The 25,645-nt window shown below is 28.4% G+C and overlaps 1 protein-coding gene and 2 long non-coding RNA genes across 3 annotated transcripts; 1 reads left to right on the top strand and 2 right to left on the bottom strand.

Annotated features, from left to right (window-relative positions):
- Positions 1–1,053: 1,053 nt before the first annotated feature.
- On the top strand, positions 1,054–11,979 carry LOC107448105 (uncharacterized). The gene is made up of 3 exons (XM_071180510.2): positions 1,054–1,297; positions 5,210–5,872; positions 9,421–11,979. Exons 1-3 carry the CDS (start codon positions 1,274–1,276, stop codon positions 11,656–11,658), a joined length of 2,925 nt encoding a protein of 974 aa, XP_071036611.2. The 5' UTR covers positions 1,054–1,273; the 3' UTR covers positions 11,659–11,979.
- Positions 11,980–18,489: 6,510 nt separating this feature from the next.
- LOC139425368 (uncharacterized) lies at positions 18,490–22,181 on the bottom strand. Its single transcript, XR_011636592.2, has 2 exons — positions 20,927–22,181; positions 18,490–18,690 (listed from the first exon to the last, which is right to left on the bottom strand). It is a non-coding gene; the product is annotated as an uncharacterized LOC139425368 (long non-coding RNA).
- Positions 22,182–23,834: 1,653 nt separating this feature from the next.
- LOC147816439 (uncharacterized) lies at positions 23,835–25,305 on the bottom strand. Its single transcript, XR_015433576.1, has 2 exons — positions 25,187–25,305; positions 23,835–23,879 (listed from the first exon to the last, which is right to left on the bottom strand). It is a non-coding gene; the product is annotated as an uncharacterized LOC147816439 (long non-coding RNA).
- Positions 25,306–25,645: the final 340 nt, after the last annotated feature.

The following is a 25,645-nucleotide window of genomic DNA, read 5'->3' as shown; positions in this document are numbered from 1 at the left end:
TGTTTTACATGTTCATTTAACTTATAATCAATAATTTATCTTCAAAAAATAATTAAACTGTTTAATTTTTTTAAAATTTAAAAAATTAAAACATTTTAAAGCTTTTTTATTTTAACATATTTTAAATTTTTCTTTCTTAGTGCTTACAGTGCTTAGTGCTTAGTTCCATCTTAACAATTTTGTGCATTCATTTGTTGATATTTCAATTAGAATATTTTTTACACATTATTTTGTGAAAAAGTAGAAAAAAAGGTTAACAATTCCTATTAGGTATATATAACATGCTGTAAACGTTGTAATACCTCATAAAATGCTTATTCCATGCACAGTTTAAATTAGTGTATTATACTTAAGATAAAAAAAAGTTTACTCCAAAGCTTTATCTTAAATAGAAAAAATTCCTTAGGGATTTAATTAAGATTAAAACACAAAATTACCATCTATAAGAAAAAGCACTTTGAAGTCTGTCTGCTGATCAAGTTTCTGTTTTAGGGCAATCTAAAATCATTCCTAACTTTTTAAAAATGTCGATAAAGAGATGATTTTTTTTTCAGTGCATTTGAAATAGTTTGAAGTTTTATTTAAGCAATAAAAAATAACGATATTTTGAACATTTCTTAGGTACTGTGACTCTTTAATCTAATAGAGGATGAACTTAACTGATAAGGAATCAAGGTTAAGTATAATCAGGTTATATTATAGCAACAAAAGAGTTTAAGGACTTCCTTTAAAGCATCTATTAAATCCGCCATCTATTCTTTTACACGTTTTAAATAAGGTCTTGATGCAAATTAAATTACAAAAACATTAATTCAACATTAAAAGGCATGTAAATTTCTAAACATCTCATTCCCAGTCATTTTCCAGTTCACTATCACTTACAAACGATTTTATTCATTAAAATCTTGAGCATCCTTCTAAAACGATGTTGAAATTCCATCAAGTGTGAACACTTTCACTTAAGTATCTTTCTTCAGAGGATGATGACCACAAACCTTTTTTTTTTTTCTACTCCAATATCGGGCGGTGGCTTTACTCGCCTAATGTCCTTCCAGATATCATTTCTGCCTCCAGGTATTGTTGGCTTCGTCTCTATTTCTTCTTAATGGATGATGCCGTTTTTGTTCTTTCTGTGCTACATCCGTACGTTCAACCGAATTATCCCCGGTATATATAAGAATTGGACCACGTGTTTTATTGGGAGTCATTGTGTTAAATATCGTTTGCGGTGCTAATCTTCTCTCTTGAGGGAGAAGGAGCAGTACTCTGGACTATGTTTTATCCTGATATTCCAAAAGTGAGTGGTTTGGATTTAAAACGACTTGTTTTGTATACAATTTAAATTTTAAAAACTCTATAGTTTCTGTTTTTAAGTAACTTGAAAACTTTATATTTTAACATTTTGAATTTAAATTTCTTAAAAATATGAAAAGTTAGTTGGAAAAAAAATTCTTAGCTGAAATAAACCTTAGAATTCTTAGCCAAAAATTCTTAGCTGAATAAAATATTTTATGTGAGTTTTTTAATCATACAATTCGATTAATTTTGCAATTATTTTTATAATTTTTGTGCAATATCACAAAAATACAGCTTCAAAACTGGAAAAAACTTTCATGCGTTGAATGAAATATTTTACGAAATATTTTTATATAAAATTTTGATTAATATTGTCTTTAATTTCGAAAATGTATTAAGAATGAAAAACTGCTGAACTAAAATAACCTTTATACGTTTCATTAAATATTTCTAGAAATGTTTTTATTAAAAATTATGATAATTTTTCTTTTTATTTCAAATTATCATAACTCTATATATCATAATTATCATATCTTAAAATTTAAAAAAAAATTTCATTTGCTTTACAGTTTGCTTTTCTAAATAAACTTAAAAGTTTTAACTTTTAACAAATCGATTTTGAATTTTAATTTCTCAAAAATATTAAAAGCTATAAAAGCTAAAATAAACTTCCATGCATTGAATAAAATATATTATGTGATATTTTTATCAGACAGCTCGATTAGTTTTTCAATTTTTTTAATTTTAATTTTGGATTAATATTTCAAAATTGCAGCAGCAAAACTGCAAAGAATTGTCATGCGTTGATTGAAATATTTTATGGAAAAATTTTGATTATTTTGAGTGTTTAAAGATTATAAGTTGTGATTTTTACAATAACTAAAATGAATTTTTTTTAATGTTTATTTGCTATTGATAATTGGGACTTAAATTTAATGATAATCATATATATTTGTTTTGCACTCTTTATCATCAAGTTTAGTTTTTTATCAAAACTTTTTTTAACGAAAATTTCATCAAGTTTCTTTCAATTTTTTTAATCTTTTTCTAGATTTTTTAAACGTATCTTATTTATATGAAATGTGCAATTTATTTAAAATAGTCAATTTCGAATATCAACTTTAATGGCTTGTATTGGAATCGTTCAATAATGCTTCAAATAGAACTAGGTGTGTTTATAGAATTTCGATTTAAATTATATCTATTAATGCTAATAAAATATAAAAGAGCAAACACTTAATGATAGTAAAAAAATTCTTTTCAATGGAGTAGGTAAATTTTTTTCCTATAATTTTAACAAATTAATAACCTTTTTAAACTTTAAATATGATTTATGTAAATACATAAAGCACACTATATTTTTTAAAAAAACTCAAAAATAAATAAAGACTATAATTTCTTAATTCTCTTTTCTCATCGATATTAAAAAAGAAACAATTGTCGAAACATAAAGGCTTATAAAACTTTTACTGGGGAAGTAATTAAAAAAAGAAATTTTGTGAAAATTTTTAAATTTTTTGTTATTAAAACTTTAAGTAGTACTCACAATAAAAATTGGAATGTGACGTAAGAATTTAGTAAAAAGTATCAAATTATGCAGAATAGTTTTAGATAAAAAAATAATTATATCAAAAACTTAAAAGCACTCTTATAAACTATATAACACAAACATTCTATATCAGAATTTGGCATATAATTTATTTTCTCTTCTAATTTTAATAATTTTAAAAAATATATTTTAATTAATTTTCTTCTCATGCCACCACTGTTAAATAAGCCCATGGGTATATACGTTAAATAAATATATGCATAAAATGATATAATTAATACACGCGTAACAATAACATAAACATGTGTACACGATTACATAAATGCGCTCATAATGCATTCTAATACGTAAGCGTATCACGTATACTGAATAACTTTTTTTGTTTTAAGTATTTGATTACTTTAACATATTACTAATTTGTTTTATTTTAGGGTTCGTTATACTGTTTTGTTTACGGTTCCATAGCATTATTTCTGAGAAATCACAATTTAAGGAAAATTTGGAAAGCCCACCTGTACTTATTTTAGTGACGATAGAAGGTACATCTAGCACCCACCTAACCTTGCACATTAGGCTTGTTCAGTTTTTTGATAGAATAGCCTCAAGATTATTCAAATTTCAGACACTTTTCAATTCCTTAGCTTTAATTTCATAGTATTGAATTAATGAAATCGAAAAGTTGTATCGTTAAAATGTATCGACAGTAACGGTTTCCGCAAATTAAATGTAAAAGCTCACCTGTCGTTGCATGGTTAAAATAAATTTGATATCTCGTCCACTTAATTAATATTTGTTGCTGCATAAAATCTATATACTCTTTCGAATTTCATTTAATTTGAATGAGCTTTTAAAATATTCAATCTTAACATTAAAAAGTGATACGAACAGCTACGCTTTATGAAATATAATTGTAACATTATAAGCGGAAGTATTAAACTTCTCTTTCAATGAAACCCATTTGCTAATATTTTTATCTTAAATAGTTTTAGAATGTTTGTCTTAAAACTTTACCTGCTCCCTCGAAATTAAAAAATGACAGTAGCAGTCATACTGTCAACTATAGTCATAACAGTTCTTTACTTGTCGCGAAACTTTTAAATTGAGAAACAAAAGTTTGAAACATTTGCGAATGAACGATTGATGAATTTTTAAAGTTTTCCAGTCCTATAAATTAAATTTAATTCTTTTGAAAAAGTCAAGACAAGAACCACAGAAGAAGAGACCTTAAAACATAGGTGGAGTTTGATTCAGTCATGTACTCAGAAAGCCCAAATAAAAAAATTAAGAGGGTGACTTAGAATTACTTTTCAGCCCATGATTTTAAACTAGCTAAACTTTCGTTTGAATTTTTTCGTTCGCCAAATTTCTGATTGAAAAAAGTGATATCTGTTGTTGAGGGTCGACGGTGTAGGCGAGATATGTTATAGGTCTGTGGCATAACTACCACTATAAATATTAAATATCAATTCCCTAGTATATAAGACTTGTTAACTTGATTTTATCATGAGGTACCTTTTGATAGCTGAAGGTTGACATAGTCAATTAATTAATTCTCCACATTGGTGACCTCTGGACGTGATAAGAACTAGTCAACATGATGGATGGTCCACATTAAACAGTTGATTTGCTTGAAATATGCTTTGCTCAAAGAAAAAGTAAATAAATTTAAAAAAAAGAAATCCGGTGAAGTAAATAAAGTCTCCCGGTCAATAAAAAAAAAAATTGAAGAAAAAAAAAATAATAATGAGCGAAATGCTGTAAATAAATGAAGAAAAAAAATTATGAGCGAAATGCTGTAAAAAAATGAAAAATATAATGAGCAAAATTGATCTAAATATATTAAACATGAATCAACAAGTGGTAATCGTTCATCGAATTCTATCACAGATAAAATTCTGGAAGGGGAGTAATGTGGCATAACTATCACTATAAATATTAAATATCTATTCTCTAGTATATAAGACATGTTAACTTGATTCTATCACGAGGTACCTTTTGATAGATGAAGGTTGACATAGTCAATTAATTAATTCCCTACAGGTCTTAGATACCCAGATGCACGGCGATGATAAGCAAGCAGATATAAACTTCCATTGACTATTAAATATTTCAGAGCATTAACCACTTAAGCATTTTTATTTTATTTTTATTTTTTTGCTTACATTTGTACATATTTAGAGGCATAAAGCGAAGCATGCGTTAAAACGCAAACAGAATTTACGAATTTTAAGAGTAGATACGTTTCTTCTTAAAGATAAATAAATAAAAAAAAACTGTTAAAATTAAAGCAACCTGATTTTTTTGACCACATAGACGTTAACTAAATGGTGATAGCTGTGATAACTGTCAAATATTTTCTTCCAGGTATTTATAGGGTTGCTATTTCTATGTGCTGTTAGCATTGCTTTGTCGAACGAAGTACCAAAGAATGATCTCAAAAGAACAAAATCTCCTACAGAACGGACTATAATTGCTGATGCAACCGAGGAGAGATCCCAAGTTTATCAGGAACATTACAATGCGAAAAATTATCCGCAAGAAGACAAAGACCATTACAAAAATGAACAACTTCCTGAAGAAGAGAGCTTACAGTATTCAGATGCTCAACGGGATCCCCTTGCAAATGCTAATCAATATGCAGAACATTCCCAGATTTCACATTCAAAGCTGTATGGAGAACGTCCGCGAATTCCAGACAGACCGCAATATGAAGAGCCTCAACGAATTCCAGGCAGAATAAACTACGAAGAGTCTCTTTCAGATCAAAATCATTATGAAGAGCCTTCACGACATCCAACTCCAGACAAAACACATTACGAAGGTCCTCATTCTGATCAGAAACGGTATGAAGAGCCTCCACGAATTCCAAACAGAATGCAGTATGAAGAGCCTCTTTCAGATACGAAGCAATATGTAGAACAGGCTGCAGATAGAACACAGTACGTAGAGGCGGTGCGCATCCCTCAGTCTAAGAGGAAGCCTTATGAAGTGTCAAAGAGTGATGATTATCATGATGATGACTTAAAGGTAACTGCTGTTTAAAACTTTTTTATTTGTAAAGCCTTTTCTCTAATTAGCTTTTAAATTCTATCAGTATATTATCGCGTCATGAAAGCTTACTTCATGATAATCGTTGGTACTCTAGTAAAAGTGCACAAGAGCAACTTAAATTTAAATTCGCCTCATTATTATATGGTAAAACGTTAATTATCAATTTAGTTTTTCGCTATAATAAGGTAAATATCGTTCAAATTATTGTATTAATTGTCATGGCAATGTGTCTTTAATATTGTATTGCTACTGATTTTGACAAATATTAACAATAGTGAAGCCCCCCCCCCCCCACCAGCTCATTGCGGGCATTGGAAGTTTAAGATATCACAATTTTGTAACCCGCATTGCAATTGTGTGTGGTTGAAATGGAACCTAATTTCCATTTTAAAATATAAGTGTAATCCTTAATTTTCGGGATAATGTATCTGATGCAGGTGTTCAAATGCAAATTTATTTTCGAAGGAGCCGCAATATAAAAACTTACACAGTTGCATCATTTTGAAAAAAAAAACTAAAAATAAATAAATAAAAATATTACCAAAATTATAAATAAATCACACGTTTCTTACATTTTGATATTTCAATTATTGTTTTTTAATTTTTTCTCATATTGTTGAATTTTGATAAAATAAAAACCTGCTTTGTGCTTATTAGTTATTTTTTTTTAAATATTCTATTAAAAAAAGATTAAATAAAAAAATAACAGTCTGAAATGTTAATTGAAGGATATTATACAACGCTGGGATAAGAATCAATTTGAAGAGTGTGATGTTTATTGTAAAAAGTAGTAAACAAAAATTAAAATTGTTTTATAGGAGTTTCACGAAGATAAATCAGTCAAATTACTTCATAGAAAATTGTCTCAAAATCAGAAATAGGTGACTAATTGCATCACCACCTAAATGTAAATTTTCGGAATATATTATTCAGATATTATACTTATTGATAAATTGTGTGCAAGTGCAGTTTTAAAAGGAATAATAGAATAAATTTTAATAATTTTTTTTATCGATAATTAATAAAAAAGTGTTAAAAAACATATCCTTCAAAAGGACATTTTCAAACCCTTTACGTATGTAACATAAGTAGTGAAAAACTTCAAGCCTACCAAAATACTTTTAAGTATACCAACAATTTACCATTCCTCTTCCCTTCTTTTACTAAAGAATTCTGCCCTTTTGAGGGAAAAGAATGTTCATAATTTTTCAAACGTGGGAAATAATAAAGAATTGAGAAAAATCATCTACCAAAACCATAATTTTCTTATTAAAATACACACATTAACAACTTCATCTTTTAAAAGTTATTTAGAGCGTGAATTTCTATAATTCAAGATGCTGACTTAATTATCTTAATAATAGTAGTAAAAATCGTTTTCTACTTTGATGTTTCACCTACATCAACGAATTCTTATTCTATTTTTTTTCTCATTTTAAGTGTTGTTGCTCTTTAGAGTTAAAGGAATATTTTAAATTTCAAAAGTAGAATAGAAAAAAAAATCTCAATTGATGTAAGATTAACTGCAAAACAAGTCAGAAAATAAAATGATTTTTTATGCTGTTTTTCTCCAAATGAGTTTATTTAGCTTTCTATTTTATTGGTACTATCATAATGTTACTATTGCATTGCTAAATATTTTAATGTTAGGCAAGTCAACTGATTTAAATTTACAGTAAAATATTGATTTTTCGAAACATTTTTAATTATGAGCATTTGGTTATTACTCATTGTTTAGTATATTTTCTTAGAGTGCAAGTTTTAAAATATGAGATTTTTTTTCAAATTATAAAATACGAGTTATATTTGAAATAAATAGCATAAATTAATTTAGTACAAAATCATCTTATCATAACGTGTCTTTCAAGGGACATAAATAAAAGACGCACTGTTTAATCGTTCGCTTTTTTGACACTAAATTGCAAATTAGATTAATATAAATTGCGCAATAAAGCAGTTTCTTTTTAACAGAACATGCATCATTACAAATTTCACTTTCTGACTCATATTCACAGGATTTATTGCAGTTACCTCATTTCCCATTCACCATATTTGCAAATTACGTATAATCGTTTGCAATTCGAGATATATTAATCATAATTCCTGTTTACGTGAGTTCAGAGCAATCAAGATTGATTAGACGTAAAGAATCATACAGATTAAGATAGATAGTTGTCGGATTATTGGCTTTCAATAAAAATTCCAACGTAACGGTAAAAAAAAAAAAAACAAGCGTTGGATCAAATGGTTGCAGTCAATAATTCTAACGTAAAGGAAAAGAAATGAGTGTTGTATCAATGGTTGTCGGCAATAATCCCAACCTAAAAGGGAAAAATGATATCGGAACAATGGTTGTATGCAATAATTCTAATGTAAAGGGGAAAAAAAAGTGTCGGTTTAATGATTGTCGGCAATAATCCGACTGTAAAAGGGAGAAAAAAAGTGTTGGATCAGTGGTTGCGGCAATAATTCTAATGTAAAGAGAAAAAAGATAAGTGTCGGATTAATGATTATTGGCAATAATTCTATAGTAAAAAAAAATTATAAAGATTAGTCAAACAACTTCAGACTCACACGAAATGTATAATGTCACCATACACTTTAATTTACGCAACTTTACACAACTTTACGCAACTATTTCAGCAAAACAATATTATAAGTTTTAATTTTGCTTTACGGATTATTCAGTTACAGATTTTTTACTTTCAGACACTTTATCCTCGGATTTCCCAAGCAGATATAAAATTACACTCTTTTCTATGCTTTTTCTTTAGCCATTTTAAATTATCATTATATTTAGCCTATTAATAACGTGTTGTAAATTTACGATGCATTTAATGACTGCATTATTCATTAAATTATCATTATTTAAATTATTATTATTTGTCCATTAAATTATCATGTATTTAAACAAATAATTTTAAAATATTGTTCGAAGCTATTTTAAATTAATTGAGAAAAACTGCTTTGATTATCTCAAGATATGGAATGAAATAATATTAAAAAGAAGTCAAATTTCCGACATCTCTCGCGACTTAACTAATATTTTCCAAATTTTAGTAAATATTTTGAGAGACTGGAATTTATATCCACAGCAAATAGCTTTATTCAGATAAATATGCTTTTGTGGTAAATTTACTTGTGCAATAATGGTTTGCACTAATTAATTTGTTTACCAGAAATGTGGAATTCAAGTTATAAATATTTGAACCTATAGTTTACGATTTCGGTAATTAGATCAAAATATCTTTCTTTTTTTTGTATATCATTGGATATTTATATGTAATTAATTAACTTAATTTTTGATTAAATCTAATCAATAATTGAAACGACCGGTGTAAAATTTCAAAGGACCAAAATGATTGAATATGAATAGCTTGAAGCATTTAATCTGAATTTTCCAACGTTTATGAATGTTTCTAAAGTTATAACCATAATATTTCCAAGTTTAATTATGTGATAATTCCTTATACCTTTATAATTTTATTTTAAAACTATTATATTTATTCATTATTATTCTAAAGGAACCTCAAGCATACAAGTTCGGATATGAAATTAAGGATCATCACCAAGGGCACCAGTATCGGCATGAACAAAAGGATGAGAAGGGTAACATTCAAGGTCGATTCGGTTATCGAGATCCAAAAGGTCAGTATCGTCAAGTAAACTATGTGGCAGATGATAATGGATTCAGAGCTAAAATTCAAACCAATGAAGCAGGAATCGTCGATGAAAATCCAGCAGATGTTAAAATTCAAAAAGATCAGGAAGTAACCGCTGATGGCCATCAAGAAGGAGACTCTTCTGGAAAGCAACAGACGTATGATCACGTGGGCAGTGCACCGAAGGAATATTCTCGTAAAGCAATAATGGAAGAAGACGAAGATTATGCTGATGATGAAGGAGCCCCTCAACACAAAGATTATATGCATCATGGATCTCATATTTACCATCCTTTTCCATCTGGAAAATATGACGATTCAGAACCTCAGAAAGACAGATCAGAAAAAGACAGACCTTCATCGTTTGCTTACAGACATTATTACAAAAACAAGTCTCCGCATGGTAACCGATATACACCACACGAAGATGAATCGGAAGAGGATGTAATGGGTCAGTATCATCGAGGAAAATATTATAGAAGAGAACCTAAAGATAAGAAGTTTTCTACTTATCAGTATGAACTTGATAGTAGGAAACATAAGGATGAACTAGATCATGAAAGAGATTACGAATCCACCCAAGACGGGGGACCTTATCAGAGCAAAAATATAGCTCACAAACCAGTTGTAATTCTTGAAAATGGTCCTCCATCGAAAGAAGAGCCTGGGATGCATCATTTGGCTTATTATGATGCTTACAGAAACCCCGATTATGAAAATGAGCACCCTTATAAATCTCGTGAACGGGAAGTGATTCTTCCTCAAACGGACGAACATAACAATGGTGAACGCTTTCACACTATTGAACACCATGGTAATTATGACGGACATGGTAGACAATTAGAAGAAAAAGAATATAAGAGACCAGTTAAGGAATATAGAATAAAATTTGAGAAACCGATGGACCCTACTCAAAAAGTCATCCCAGCTATACACCAGTATATTCAAATTATAAATGAGCAAGATCAACCCAAAGCACAGCAGCAGAGAGAAAACAATCATGCTTATGGTTATAAGAGAGTTGAGTCAGATGCAGCTATAAAGAAAAATAGAGCTCCTTCATATAAATATGAGCCAATTCCTCCATATCCAACACCAGTCGATAATGATATGGTTTATCGGTACGAACCAGTTCCACCTAGTGTGCAATCCCAAACTAATACTGCAATTTCCAATCAATATAAATATGCTCCAGAGGAACAACCAGTATCGCAATCCGATTCTGGAGATCATGGACATCCTCAAATGCAATTACTTTATTCAGATAAGCCTGGTGGTAATAACTATAGATCTCATATCACGCCTTCCAACTTTGAGAGAAAAACAATGCCTTATTCAGATGAGAAGACACCAAGCTATGCTAGCTCTCTTTCACATGCTTCTCACAACAAGGACCAGCAAGACCATCCATCTGCCCAGCAGGCTGTTCTCGAAATCGATGCAGATGTTTATAAAAATCTATTTGAGAAGAAAACTCCTGGTCAGAAACTGGTTGCCATACCCGTGAATGCAGTACATGGAAACCATGCTAAAACTGCTGCTGATCAAACTCATCCACCTCCTAAGCCCCATGGAATTCTTCACATTCCTCTGGATAGTGTCCATCAAGGAAACGACTTATCTAAGATTTTTCGAAAATTCGATCCACAAAGTCACCATTCTCACGTTATTTTACATCCAGCAAATACACATAATAGTGACCCAGAAACTTCAAGAAGTAAACCTATGGAGCCGCTTTCTGTGTCCAAGGATCACGCCACTTATAATGGTAATTCTCACGCACCTTCAGCGTCTTCAAGGGGTAGATATGTCAAAGATAAGGACTACGCTGACGAAAAATGGATCCCCTTGGCGCCTCGTTCAAAACAAAGTCTTCGTCAAAATGCATATGGAACAGAAGCTCACTCCTCTTTGAATGTGTCACCAAGTAATTCTAATGCCAAAGTTCTTAAGTTTTCTTCCAAAGAAAATGTAGATAAAGTTGATTTGTTGAGGAAACCTAAAGGTGTAGCTGCCGATTTTCCATCAATGAGACCGACGAGATATGTTTTAGTATCACCAATTCATAGCACAGCTTCTGAAAAGTTGAAAAAGCTCTAGTCCTTTCATTAAAAACTATTCATAAGTCATGAAAACTTTGTAAATATTATTTCAGATAGTTCAATGTAGCTCACCTTGTCACAAATATTTTTGGAGTGCATGGGGACAATTATTCGTAGCTATTTTTATGTAGGCATACTGAATTGTGAATTTATTGTTTTTACTTCTATTTCATTTACATGAGTGTTATAAAAAATGTTAAAAAAATATTATTATTACAAATGGGACTATACTAATACCAATAACTTTCAACTCTTACAATTTCTATTTAAAACTACCTTCGATGAGAACTATTTAACAAGTTAATGTTAAGAAAAAAAAGTAATTTTTCAAAGAAAAATTTTTTTGAACTTGAAATGTGCATACTTTTTTTAAAAATTTAGGGCCGGGTTTGAATTATGCTATGGGTATTTTAAGCTTTGGGTATTGAAATTTGTTTCGAAAAAACCTTTTAGCATACTGTAAGCTGTTAAAAAATAAAATAACGTTAAAATATATGAATAGAAATTTTAATGGACTAGAATAATTTCAGCGATCACTTATCTATTTCTTTGTAACAGTGAACGCGGTTATTTTTCTCTCTCTCCCTCTCTCTCTCTCTCTCTCTCTCTCTATATATATATATATATATATATATATATATATATATATATATATATATATATATATATATATATATATATATATATATATATATATATATATATATATATATATATATATATATATATATATATATATATATATATATATATATATATATATATATATGTATGTTCAAAATACGATCAATTGCTATGTCCAAAAATGTTCCAATTTCTTTCTCAAGACATAAGTCAATAGCAAGAACTTATTATATTTAACACGTTTTAATAACATTTTTCTTTTATTTGATTATATTACTTCACAAATATGTCCTGGAATGGTTGGATCTTTTACTCAGATTAAGGCTTTGATTTATCACTGCATTGACTTTGTATGCACGCCTTTTTATATATTGATGCAGGAAATCGGTGCTATTGAGAAATTCCTCTATAATTATTTACTTATAATTTTCCAAGACAGAATTACACTCTACAAACTCTATTCAGCCTATTACTGACGCAACTGAAATTTCATGCCGAAATTTTATTCTATAGAAACACAGTTTTGGAAATTTTACAACTAAAATTTTGGAAAATGCATGCTAGTTTTTTTTATACAAAATTTCAGTTATTCTCTTAACATGTGCATGAACGCCTTGAAAAAGTCTTTAAAAAGTTTTTTCTTCCCAAGAAATATTATTGTTAACTTAATAAAAAAGGAAAAATTATATTACAATGATTTTGTCAGTTTCTTTTGTAAGAAAGAGACATGAAATATAGTGCGAAAAAATATACAAATAGAAAATTAGTGTTATATATTTTTTTAAATTATTAGATAAACTTAAATGTTTCATTAAATTATTTCTCTTTCATAAATTTTAATGTATTTTATTTCCCCTCCCCATTGTATCGGTACTCCCCTTTTTCGTTTTCTGAGAAATTTACTATCTCTTAACTGCCTGGATTCTTCTTATAATTCAATCTTAGTTTGCTGAAGGAATAACTTTAAAAAAAAAAAAAGGAAATTTTATGACATGTATTAAGAAAGACTGTCAATGCAAAATTTGGAATTATAATTTGAAATTACTTTATCGAGAAATGATTGTGTTCCTTATCCGTCTAATAAAAATGTTTTTTCCCATGTTTGGCTAAAAATATGTACTTCTAGAGATTGGAAAAAGCATTTTCTTCGAAATTGAAAAAAAAGTAGGATCCAGAGTTAAGAAGTTGGAGCATCCCTGCGCAGTGGTCGGTATCCACAAAAAAAAAGTAGGTCGAAAAACTAAGTATTTTGACAAACAGTTTTAAAATGTATTTCTAATTTTTTTAAGGAAGTAACTACGTACGAATATGATGTTAGGTTTACCAATTTTAATACGAAGACGTCATTATGGCGGTGATGAAGAATTAAATTGATGATATTTCACTAACTATCACCGTAATATAGTGGAATATTTTTTATCTTCGGGAGATTTCTGATTGCAAATATAATGCCACTATATAAAAATTAATATTCGGATGTAACAATTTATTTTTATTCATAAAAAACCATCAAGATTTATGATTTTGTATGCTGAATATAAGAAAAAATAAAAAGATAAATAAATAAAATAATGCATATTTAAAAGTTCTGTAGAAAAATGCATTTATTTAATATGCATTAACCATTCTAAAAAATAAATCAGTGTTATTTAAGTTATTAATTATAGGTGATGAATAACTATCATTATTTTATAGATTACAAATATCTTCCTATCACTTATTTCCTCTAAGATTTTAGCTTTGTATTTTAACAGAAATGCCAGAACGTGATCAGATGACAACCAAACTTGTTTAAAAACATTTTTCATTGTCAGTAACTGAATGGTTTTGCTTGCATAATACTGATATTGTCGAACATATCGATTAAATTTTTTTGTAGAGCAAGTGGTATGATCCGTTAATTTATTTCAAGCATGAACAGTATTTCATTGCATTATCACATTTTTTACAAGAAGAAAAAAATTAAATAAATAAATAAACTAAATAAATTAATAAAATAAAATAAAATAAAATAAGTAACTTAGAGGCTATAGTTTATTTTCAAGTTCAACGAAACTTTGAAAAGTTCAAAAATATTTTTAAAAATGCTGCATGATTTTGAATAATTTTTTTTTTTGAGATATTGTATTCTTTAAACAAAATTAATTTAACAAAAATTTAAAGATAATTAATAACAGAAATTTAAAGATAATTTAACAGAAAAAAATTTTTTCAAAATTTTTTTTCTTTTTTAAATATACTAGCGTCGGTTTTTCTCTTAAAATTCCGATGATTGAAAAAACATAAGTTAGCTGTTATTTAAGTAGAACACAAAATTATTTTACGGGTATCAAAGAAAAGATCTGACCCTTTTTTTTAAAAAAATATCATGCGTTTTTCTTTTGGCCAGTTTTATTTTCATCTTTAACAACTGTAGCCTTGTTTAACCACCTAAACATGTTAAACAGAATTTCAACCATTAACTACAGAGAATGGGGCCATTAAACATCGAGTTAAGCAAAAAATTTGAGGACCATTGATGTAGGTTAGACTTTTATATAGTATCGAATTATTCTATTCAGTTCAGCGAAATTTTATTTTACTCATGTAATTTGTGAAATTGTGTTAATTGTATCTTGTTTCAACTACGTTTATCTGTATAAATATAGAATGATAACAGGAACTGTTTATTGTATTTTGTCAAAAATAAAATAATATTTTTTTTTAGCACATTAATGATGGTCACAAAATATACATTCTACTTGTTAAAAAAACAGAACATCGATTAAAGCTTTGATTAGATCTTAAGAAAAATCCTTTATTTTAATTTTGAAGTAAGAGGTAAAATAGCCCTTTTACTCAATAAATATTTGGCTCTGTGCAATCAATGAGGAATTTTATATTGGGTGCACCGCTGTCAGAAGTTTCGGAGAGTTAGAACCATAATATCGTTTATATTTGCATCAAATCTGTAAGGAACAAATTTTAACAGCTTCGTCCAACTTCATAAACATGATTACACGATGATATGGTGAAATTTAAACTGAAATATTGTTCCATTAACAGCTTAATGAGGTTGCATATTATGGTTCAAGGTTTTGCATATTATGGTTTAGGAGAGTGAACATCATAGTGATTATCTGAAGAAAAAAAAAGACACGGTTTTCTAAGCAAAAAATTTATTTTTTGCAGTAAAATGGCGTTAAAGAACGTGATTGAGATTTAAATAATCAAGATCTAACATTAATTAGTACTCGGAGAAAAGGAATTCCTGTAAAATAACCGTTGACATATGCCTGTTTAGGCAGAGGGGGTGCGATTGTTCTTGTTTTCCAGTGGCGCCATCTATGGTCAAGAATTCGACTTCAGCCACACCATTCGTCACACCCGTTTATAGGGCGGACCCATTAATACATCCATTCATTCATCCACAGAACGTAATTTTGACCTGAATCAGAGAACGATCGATCTCCAATCCAGTACCGCCAGAGGTATTGATTTGTTATGGAGACATCGAGGACTTTAGCGACTCGACAGATTTAACGTGCATCAGTCACTTTACTACACGGGGAGTCTTCGACCGGCAGGGTTCGAACCCACGAACTCTCGGACATGGGCGCCCTACCAACCAGGCTATCCCGGCCAGAATAACCGTACTGTATTGTAATGACTACGGCATTGTTATTTCTGGTGAAAGAAACAATAATTCTGGGGTTAAAATATGCCTTATTTAAACCATTCATTTGGTGATTTTCCGTTCATAGGGCAACAATTTGTTGGGAATTTTGGTTTTAAAAATTATAGTTTTCATTATTACTCTTTTCTCCTGGAAATAATCTCAAATGCTAAAACTATATAGCCATAATTTTGAAAATGTGAACGATATTGTGTTTCAGAATTTCTAAAAATGTTGTGAAACTTTGTGTCAATAAGATTTTATGAGTCCTGAATTTTTTGCTTTTGGTTATTAATCGTACAATTAAGTTTTTGTGTTACTGGGAAACTATGAATATTAAGGAAATTGCATGGTAATAATAAAAAGCTTTCACTTTAAAGAGAAAGAATCTAAAGCAAAGAAGTAGTTCAACGAACAGTTCATATGGTTTGTTTTAAAACTACTATTTTTAATTGAATATATGAAGTTCAGCGCAATTTCGTTTTGGTTACTTGTTTCAGTTTAATTTAAAAAAAACTTAAAATGACTAGATATTTTTTTAAAGAATCTCGAATCTTAAATGAAAAAAAAAGCAAAAGATCATTTTCTCCTAGCATCAATGTTTATTACGTTTTCATTTAAACATTTTAACCTATGTCTATTTTTTTATTCTTAAATTTATTTTTAGCTAAAATATAATATGCTGTTATACATTTGCCGCTCACTATTAAGTTCTATAAACTAATAACAGAACAAATATGAGCAAGTATAATTTCATATTACTACTATGTATATGAATATCAACAAGTTTCAATACATTTTATTTATGCACTGTAAAAGAAATCCCGAAACGTTTCTGAATTTATGGAGCAGTGTGTGGTGCTAAACTACCAACAATGTCAACCGTCATTTAACAGAAGTTATCTCAAGTTAGAATAGAGTTACATATCCTATATACTAGTGAATTAGAATTTAATAGTAGCTACACTACATAACTACCCCACTAGAATTTTATTTGTGATAGAATTCTGTGAATGGATTATCTGTGAATGGATACCACTAGACGATTCATTGCTGTTTTGCAAAAGATCATCAGGCCTTGTGTCCAGGTCTTGAGAGATGTATTAGCATCATGGTTGTTCCTGTGTTGCAATTAGCACTCGACAATTAGCGAGTGTGCATGGCCTCCGTTCAATACCTCCTAGAAGGTGTTGCTCCGTTGTGCGTGATCAAGACTGAATAGCAACAGATATAGCAAGTCAGCTGTTCACTGTGAACGATCCGTCGAACTAGGTGTGTCAAATCGAAGTGGGCGTTTCGGTCAAGGTAGGCGTGTTCAGATCACGTCCGTGAGACACCCATTTGAGGTTAGGCTACCGACAATATTAAACATCATCTCCTGATCGAATCGAGTTAACATATCTTATTAACGAATAGAAGTTGTAGTGGTAGTTACGTTACATTAATCCCTCAACTCGGTAAAGTCTGGTTAACATGTCTTATATACTGGGGAATTGGATTTTAATAGGTGTGGTAGTAGTTACGCTATATTAATTCCTTAACTCGGTAAAGTCTAGTTAACATGTCTTACATACCTGCGAATTGGAATTTAATAGTTGTAGTGGTGGTTACGCTATATTAATGCCTCATCTCGGTAAAGTCTGGATAACATGTCTTATATACCAGCGAACTGGAATTTAACAGTTGTAGTGGTAGTTACGGTACACTCTGAAACTGGATCAGTATCAATGCTATTCAGTTTCATACTTTTGAGAATAAAAGAAGTGTTTCTTAATTGATCGAAAACATATCAAATGAAGTTTTTTGAGATTTTCGGAAACATTTTCGTCGAGTCAAAATTAGTTTCTGAAATTTCTTGCAGTGTAGTTGAATAGATACTGTAATTAGTGGTAGTTGAATATATACTGTAATTAATATTAAACATGATATGTTTAATACTAATTACAGTAAGTGATCTAAACTCCTACTATTTTAGAATTATCGAAGAATAGAGTTTGAAATCAACAGGAATAAGTACACTTGTAGAAGAATTGCCGATATGCTAATTTTCCCTGTTCAAAAGTGTTTTCTTATTAAGTTAATAGCTCTTCTGTAAGTGAACTATAATATTTTTTCTGAGGAGAAACTTAGGAAATGTTTCCATGACGTCGCAGTAAAATAATGACGTACACATTACGTAATGTTTCTAGTAATTGTCTACAAATAAGAAAACAATTTAAGGTCAATGAGAAATTGAGCATGAAAATTTGTTAATTATAAGTAAAAGGTATAGTTGATTTTTCTAGTCAATAGGAAATAATAAGATGCAGGTGTTTTACAAATATTTTTCAATGTTATTGATAAACCAGTGACTTGTTTGATAAAAATCTCAATAGTTCTCTTAATGCTTTTTTTAATGTGTTCAGTATGCAGATGTTATTTTTTCCCAATCTATTCTATGTTAAAGTTATATGCATTGTCATGAAAACCATTATTAGCTTTCCAAATGTTTCATATAATAAATGATGAAGAGCTGTAAGTGCTTAACTACGTAAATGAACTTAAAAAAAGTGCGTTTTAAGAAAACGAGAATTTATTGTACAGAAAAGAGAACAGAAAGTGGATCAAAATGGTACATAACATTTTATCCCGAAACCTGGTAAAAGGATCTTTTTGTAAGAATCAACGCCACCAAAATGAATCCACTGAAGCGACGATGGCATAGTTGCTGACACATAAAGCTGTTTTTCCGTCCGTATAGAATTCCCATTTCTGAAATAAAACGGCAGATTGTTAGAGAACAATTTAAATTATTTAAAAGCATAAAAAGAATCAAATACTTTTTGAAATGAAGCTTTATAACAGTGTTTTGAGTTCTTAGAATAACTTTTTCATTTCACAACATTTTTATTTACACACTTGCAAACGATTATAAGAATAGAAAACCAGAACCGATCAAACTATTTTTGCTGAATTAGTGGAAAAAGGAAAATGGTTTTTATTGCTCATAAGACTATAGTTTGATAAAAAATTTCCTTAATAGGAATAAATTTATTTTTCGCTTACTATTCTAATGCTGTATTTTGGGTTATTGGAATAACTATTTCAATTCACAGGATTAAACTTAGTAAATTTGCAAACGATTATGAGTATAAAAAAACATGAAAATATCAAACTGTTTTCGATATTGGGGATTTTTGAAAAAAGTAAATGGTTTTCATCATTTATAAGATCATTGTTTAAATATTCATCAATGTTTAGATAACAATTTCAGTTATAAACTGTATCAAAAAGACGTAATAGACGGACAATTTGTTAAGAAGTTTAGGTTTGTGAAATTATTTCGACGAAAGTTATTGCGGATAATTCTATCGTTTGCTCAAATTATATTCAAAATGGGAAATAATTGTGTTCGAAACTGCATGATTATTTTGTACAATGTTCATTAAAATGGTTGAAGTGTTGAAGAAAAAGTATACTTTAAAAATTATTCTGTTTTTTGTAATGCAAAGAGATTTAATGACGATTTTTTTAAATGTTAAATAAAAGAACGATTATAAAAGAAGAGGAATTTTCATTATCCAAAAAAATTTAAGAGAATGTAAAAGTGCCATTGTTTAAACGTAAGATGACTTTGTCACAATTATTTTAATAAGAACTATTTACAGCTTAAAGATGTTTAATTCATTCTATATATACAGTTCGGATGAATTAAATAAAAAGCTAAGCAATAATTTAATCCTTTTGAAATTTGTTTTGAACTACCATTTTAATATGAGATTTGTAAAATGTTTATTAAATTATTTACCAATTATATAGTTAATATATAATTGTAGTATAACCAATTACATAGCTTAATAATTAAGTAATTCTTTAATAATAATTTAATAAATTTAACATTCTTCATTAATTTATTCAGATAAGCGATTTTAAAAGTATGCTTATTCTGTTTCGGGAATATTATCTATGATTTTTGACTATGATTATCTATGATCTTATCTATGATTTTATGACTGTTTATGCTCAATTTTAGAAAATATGACTTATTGTTAAAGGATAGTTTTGAATAACTATTTTTAAATGAAAAATTTTAAAATAAGATAGTTAATTTTGTATAATAAGTTATAAATTGTATGTTTAAATAGTTTTCTGAATTTTAACTTTCAACCTTTTTTAATATCAAATAATTCTAAGGAGATAATTATTTCAAAGGGTTTAAAAAATGACTTTTTAATTAATTTTCAATAAAAATTAAATTGGCTTATTTAATTTTCAAAAAGCTTAATTTAATATTGTTTGTTGGGAAGTAAAATGCCTAAAACAGGCGATTAATTTCTTCATTTTAAATTAGAAAAAAATATTCTGAATTAAAAGTTTGAAAAGTTGATGACAAATTAAATTCTTAGATGCTTATATGAATTTTTTCCAGGAGAAAAAAAATTCGTTTAGATGATACAGAGCTGTAACGGAGAGTTGGCATAATCTAGCACAAAATTGCCACGACCGGACTTTTCTCCATCCCAAAACCAAACTATAAGAATTATAAATAATAAACGGACCTTATCCTGGCATAGTCTGTGAAGAAGAATATGAGGCGACCAAGAACATCTTTGGCTCAAGAGCTTCCTTGGAAGAGGGCACACATTTAATTTATTTTCCAAAACAGAATTCGCTGATAGAGTATGTTAAAAATTTAACATATTTCATTTTCTTCACAAAATTGCGGTAAATGTTCAGTTTATATGAAAATTTCAAAGGTAATCTAGATGAAGAAACAGATACATTTCACGATCTACGTTTTGTCACGAAATTAGTTTTACACTACAGAGAATCTCCTTTTTGTGATTATCTATTTTCTATTGGATTTTTTAGTTGTGAATCTCTTAGTTTCTGAAGAACAATGTTCTTAGTTTCTGAAGAAGTTAAAATCTCTTAGTTTCTGAAGAAGAATGTTAAAGAACTTATTATTCAGAATGAATTTCTTTCTCGAATAAGCTTAATTACTTACAGGCGGCGTCTGCGGCAGTTGATGCATCAGCTGCTGCGGCTAAAAAAAGGGAAAAAATAAATTTGAAAATGAATATAACAAGAATACTTTGTTCCGAAATCATTTTTAATAGTAACACAAAACAAATTAAAAATTTTACTTATGTAAGTTTAATCTAAATTTAAAAAAAACATATCAAACGTGTTCGCTATTTGTTCTAAATTACTTAATTTATTGTAATTGGATAATACTAAAATTGCTATAAAATTTGATAAAATTTTATTAATATAATTGCTGTTTTAATTTTTTAGATTTTTTAGTATAACTGTGCTTCTTAAAGTGTCATTTTGATTAATAAATATATAAATTATGTTTTTTTTACATCAAAAATTAAAACTTCATTGGAAGAAATTTGTTTTAAAGAAATTATATTTCTTTTTCGTTTTTTCACTTAACCCGAGATGAGTTATGTTTATAAATTATGCTTCTTTTTCTTAAAACTCTTACTCCTGCTAAACTCATAATTTCAATAGTTCTACAGTCAACGTCACTTGTAATGTAAATTCACCTGAGAATTATGTTTATAAATAATGTTTTTTGGTCTCAAAAGTTTTACTCGCACTGAATTCGTAGTATCACTGAAGCTTAAATCAATATTTCTAATAAAATTATAAATTCCAATTTTATTACTTTATTTAACTATAAAGATTATGGAGGAAATTTTTAACAGTAATTCAGACCTATTTCATATATTTAGATTAAAGCTAAGATTATACTTTATATTAAGATTGTAACAAGATTATAGTTATAGAAAACTAAAAGTAATTTTCAAATCTTTAAAACATTTTTAATACTAATTTTGGATGAACTATATGAAATAATAATTCAAAAGCAGAACTTACTTGTAGCTGTAACAAAAAATAAAACATGGTTAACTTTATTTGCAATTTATTTAATAATCTTAAAATTAAAAATGAAAGTAAAGTAACATAAGAAATACAAAAATATTTATAAGATCTATACAAAACATTTTTCAGTCCATAAAATTATGTGTTTTACGAACAGTTGGTGTGGGAATAAAATAACAAATGTTTTGGTAAAGAAAAAGAAAAATAATTAGAATTTATTATGTAACTTAACTACATTATTATGAAAAGAAAGTATCAGTAACTAAACAGAGAAAATCAATCAAATTCTTTTTTTTTAATGTTGACACATTGTAATTCCTAGTAAACTTGCTGCACCGAAATTTGATAATTACTTCCAGAATGTAAACAAATACTTATTGGACATTAAAGAATAACTAAATATCGTCCATACTTCTTATTAACGTAGAAAAAAGAATAATTAAAGAGTTGATCTGTTTTAGAGTCTTGCATAAAGCATAAACAAACACTTATTTAACAGCGCAAAATTATTAGTACTGATTTGTAAAAATATAATTTTTATTTTGAATTCTTAAAATGTCTACTTTTAGCCTCGAAATTGTAAAATCGTTAGTAACGAGTGAAACGAAGTTTTTACCATGTTAAATAGGACGAATAAGCCGTAAATTCGCTTTATAGATGGCTCATGTTTCTCATTCAGGCCACACATTCCAAGAAATAAATTGGTTGTAAAAGCTTTAGTAACGCGTTGAGCGAAGTTTTTACCATATTAAATAGGACGAATAAGCCGTAAATTCTCTTTATAGATGGCCCATGTTTCTCATTCAGGCCACTCATTTCAAGAAATAAATTGGTAGCAGAAGCTTTAGTAACATGTGGAGAGAAGTTTTTACCATATTAAATAGGGCGAATTAGCCGTAAATTCGCTTTATAGATGCCTCATATTTCTCATTCAGGCCGCACATGGCAGGAAATAAATTGGTTTGAAACGGTTTATAAAACAATTTTAGCAGTATTTTATATGTTAAGACTTAAATGTTCTTTGCTCATCAATAATTCAATAAAATGTGAATTATTCGTGTACATAAAAAAAAAATATGTTATTAACGTCCACGCTAAGTATCGAAGCAGCAAATGCTTAACTGATGCGTAGAGTGGAGTGTCTACTGTACTAAAGTAGAGATAGGCTCTTTATTTCCGTTTTAGGTTTTCATTTAGGACATTTTAACTTAATTTCGGAATTGTTTTCGTTTCAATTACTCATGAATGTTTTTAATCGAACCTGATGTGTCACATACACTGATACGGATTTGAAAAGTTTTTCATTCTATGCTTATAAGATATGCGAAATTTGAATGCTCATTAGTCATTTCTGAATTAAATTTCTACACTTTTGTTAAATTAACTTTAATTTCAAATTTCTAGCTGCGGTCATTTTACTACCTTTTAAAAATTGCACACTAATAAATATTTTGGTTCAATTACTGAAATATATATGTTTGTGAGTTATGCTACAATTGGAGAATGTTTATGTAAAAAAATGTAATATAAATTCATCTTAAGAAGTTAATTCATATAAATAAGTTAAATATTAATCTGTATTAAAATTTAGTTCAAATACAAATTCGATATCGTATAATATTTTTCAACGGTATGAAAAATGGCATTTTCCAGAAATAACGTCACGTAGTAGTAGAATTCAAATTTATCGAAAAATTTTTTTAAAATCAGTCTGGTTATAACTTATAAGAATAATAAATAAATAAAAGTAATTACTTTAAGAGTCGATTATTGATTTGAAATAATTTTAATTTGATTTGTGTATTATAATTCAGCAAATATATATGATTTATTGGATTTTGATCATGTGATCCCAGTTCACTGCCGTTTTTCTTGTTCATTTGTTTAGTTAATTTTTGAGAAGCAAAATACACGGAGAAAGAAAAAGTTGCATTTAAGGAATGGAGGCAATATATTTAGTGGTGTTGAATTTTTAAAAATCTAAGATTCTTTTCTTAAATGAATATGAATAAAAAACTTACCATCGTCTGCGGCGGCGGTTGTGTCGTCTCCATCAGCAAATACAACTACAAAAAATAATATAAAAATTTACACATTTTGTCACGAGCACATTTTTATATAAATTTATTTTGGAAATTGCTTACAACTGAATAATATAAGATAAGTATAGAAGCTGTTTTTTTAAGAATCTGTTTAAATATTTGATATTAATAAAAGTAATTTTTTTTTAAGAAATACTCCAAAGGGTTTTGTTTAAGTCCCTCTATTTTAATTAGTTACTTATTATTAATCTATTGAACCACAAAAAATTTCTCGGAAAAAACTGTACTATTTTATTCGAAAGATTGTTGTAAAGACTGCTAAATTGTATTTATTCATTTTATTTTTCGTATCAAAAATACTAGCTTTTACTAATGGGTCCAAACCAGATTAAAACTTGTAAATCGAAAAAAAAAATTTAAAAACTCGTTTACAGATCATTTAATTTATTATTCTGAAACTTTTTCAAATGCAGCATAGGAAATTTGAAAAATACTTTTAGTGTTAAGTGGAAAGGTGAATTCAGACTTGAGAAGAATTATTTTTAAGGAGAATATGATAAAATACGGATTACAAATTAAACTCATTCACAACTTATTTGGGAAATACTATCCTTACTCTTAATTTTAAACTAATTACTAATGATTTTACTTGCAATTATATTGTAAACTATAAGATTGTTTTGAATTTAAAATGTAATTTAAATTACTAAATGTTTTTAATTGAATTCAATTTTTGAGTAAATAAATACAATTCAGAATTTCTATTAGATTTAGCTTAATATTTAATAACAAATATTGATAACTAGATGACGAATTCTATTTTATCATAATAAATAATATAATTGATGTTTTGCATCGGCAAAGAACTGTTAACGAGTAGTCGTCTTCCTTTTCGTATGAATTAATAATAGAATTTATGCTTTTCAAGTTCCAAAAACTGTTAACAAGTAGTTGCTTCTTCTTTATCATAAGAATAAATAATGGAATTAATATTTTGCAAAAGCTAAGAACTATTAACAAATAGACGAATTCCTTTTCATCATAAGAATAGTTACTAGAATTAATGTTTTTTTTAAGTTCCGAGGACTGTTAGAAAGTAATCGACTTCCTTTTTATCATAAGAATTAATAATAGAATTAATGTTTTGCAAGTGCCAAGAACTGTTAAGATGCAGACGACTTCCTTTTTATCATAAGAATTGATAATAGAATACAGAATAAATGTTTTAAAACTGCCAAGAACTGTTAACAAGTAGTCAAATTTATCATAAGAATAAGTAAGATAATTAATATTAAGAATAAATATAGGCATAGAATAAAAAATTTTCATACCTGCTGGGGAGGCGAAGAAAAGCATTGCAATGAATAAAGCAATGATGTATGCGAAGAATTTCATTTTTGGTTTGGAGTTTTTTTTCACAAAAGTGAACTAACTGTAAATGATAGGATTCGAAGTGATGTGTGATACTAGCAGCACATTCACCACAATTTATATACCTGATAATCCCTAGATATGATTCGATCACGTGACTGATATTGTGCAGGAATTCGAATCGTGACGACGCCTTGTGGTCATTATTTCGCAAGTCGGTATTTGCTCAAAAGACTAAAAGAAGGCATAATCCCGGAGCCCTCATTCTTGGCTTTCATATGTTTGTTCAGGCACCTTCACCACAGCTTTAATCCCGAATCCCAGAAAAATGGGATTAAAGGTTGAAACTGATTTCGAATAAAAATGTTCCTATCGAACATTCCATGGGTGTTAAATTTTATTTATTACCTCCTATAAGG

Source organism: Parasteatoda tepidariorum, chromosome 1 (assembly GCF_982258835.1).
Source record: "Parasteatoda tepidariorum strain Cologne lab strain chromosome 1, Ptep-v5.0, whole genome shotgun sequence".
NCBI classification, from domain to species: domain Eukaryota; kingdom Metazoa; phylum Arthropoda; class Arachnida; order Araneae; family Theridiidae; genus Parasteatoda; species Parasteatoda tepidariorum.
This window is presented reverse-complemented; position numbering and strand designations above follow the sequence as displayed.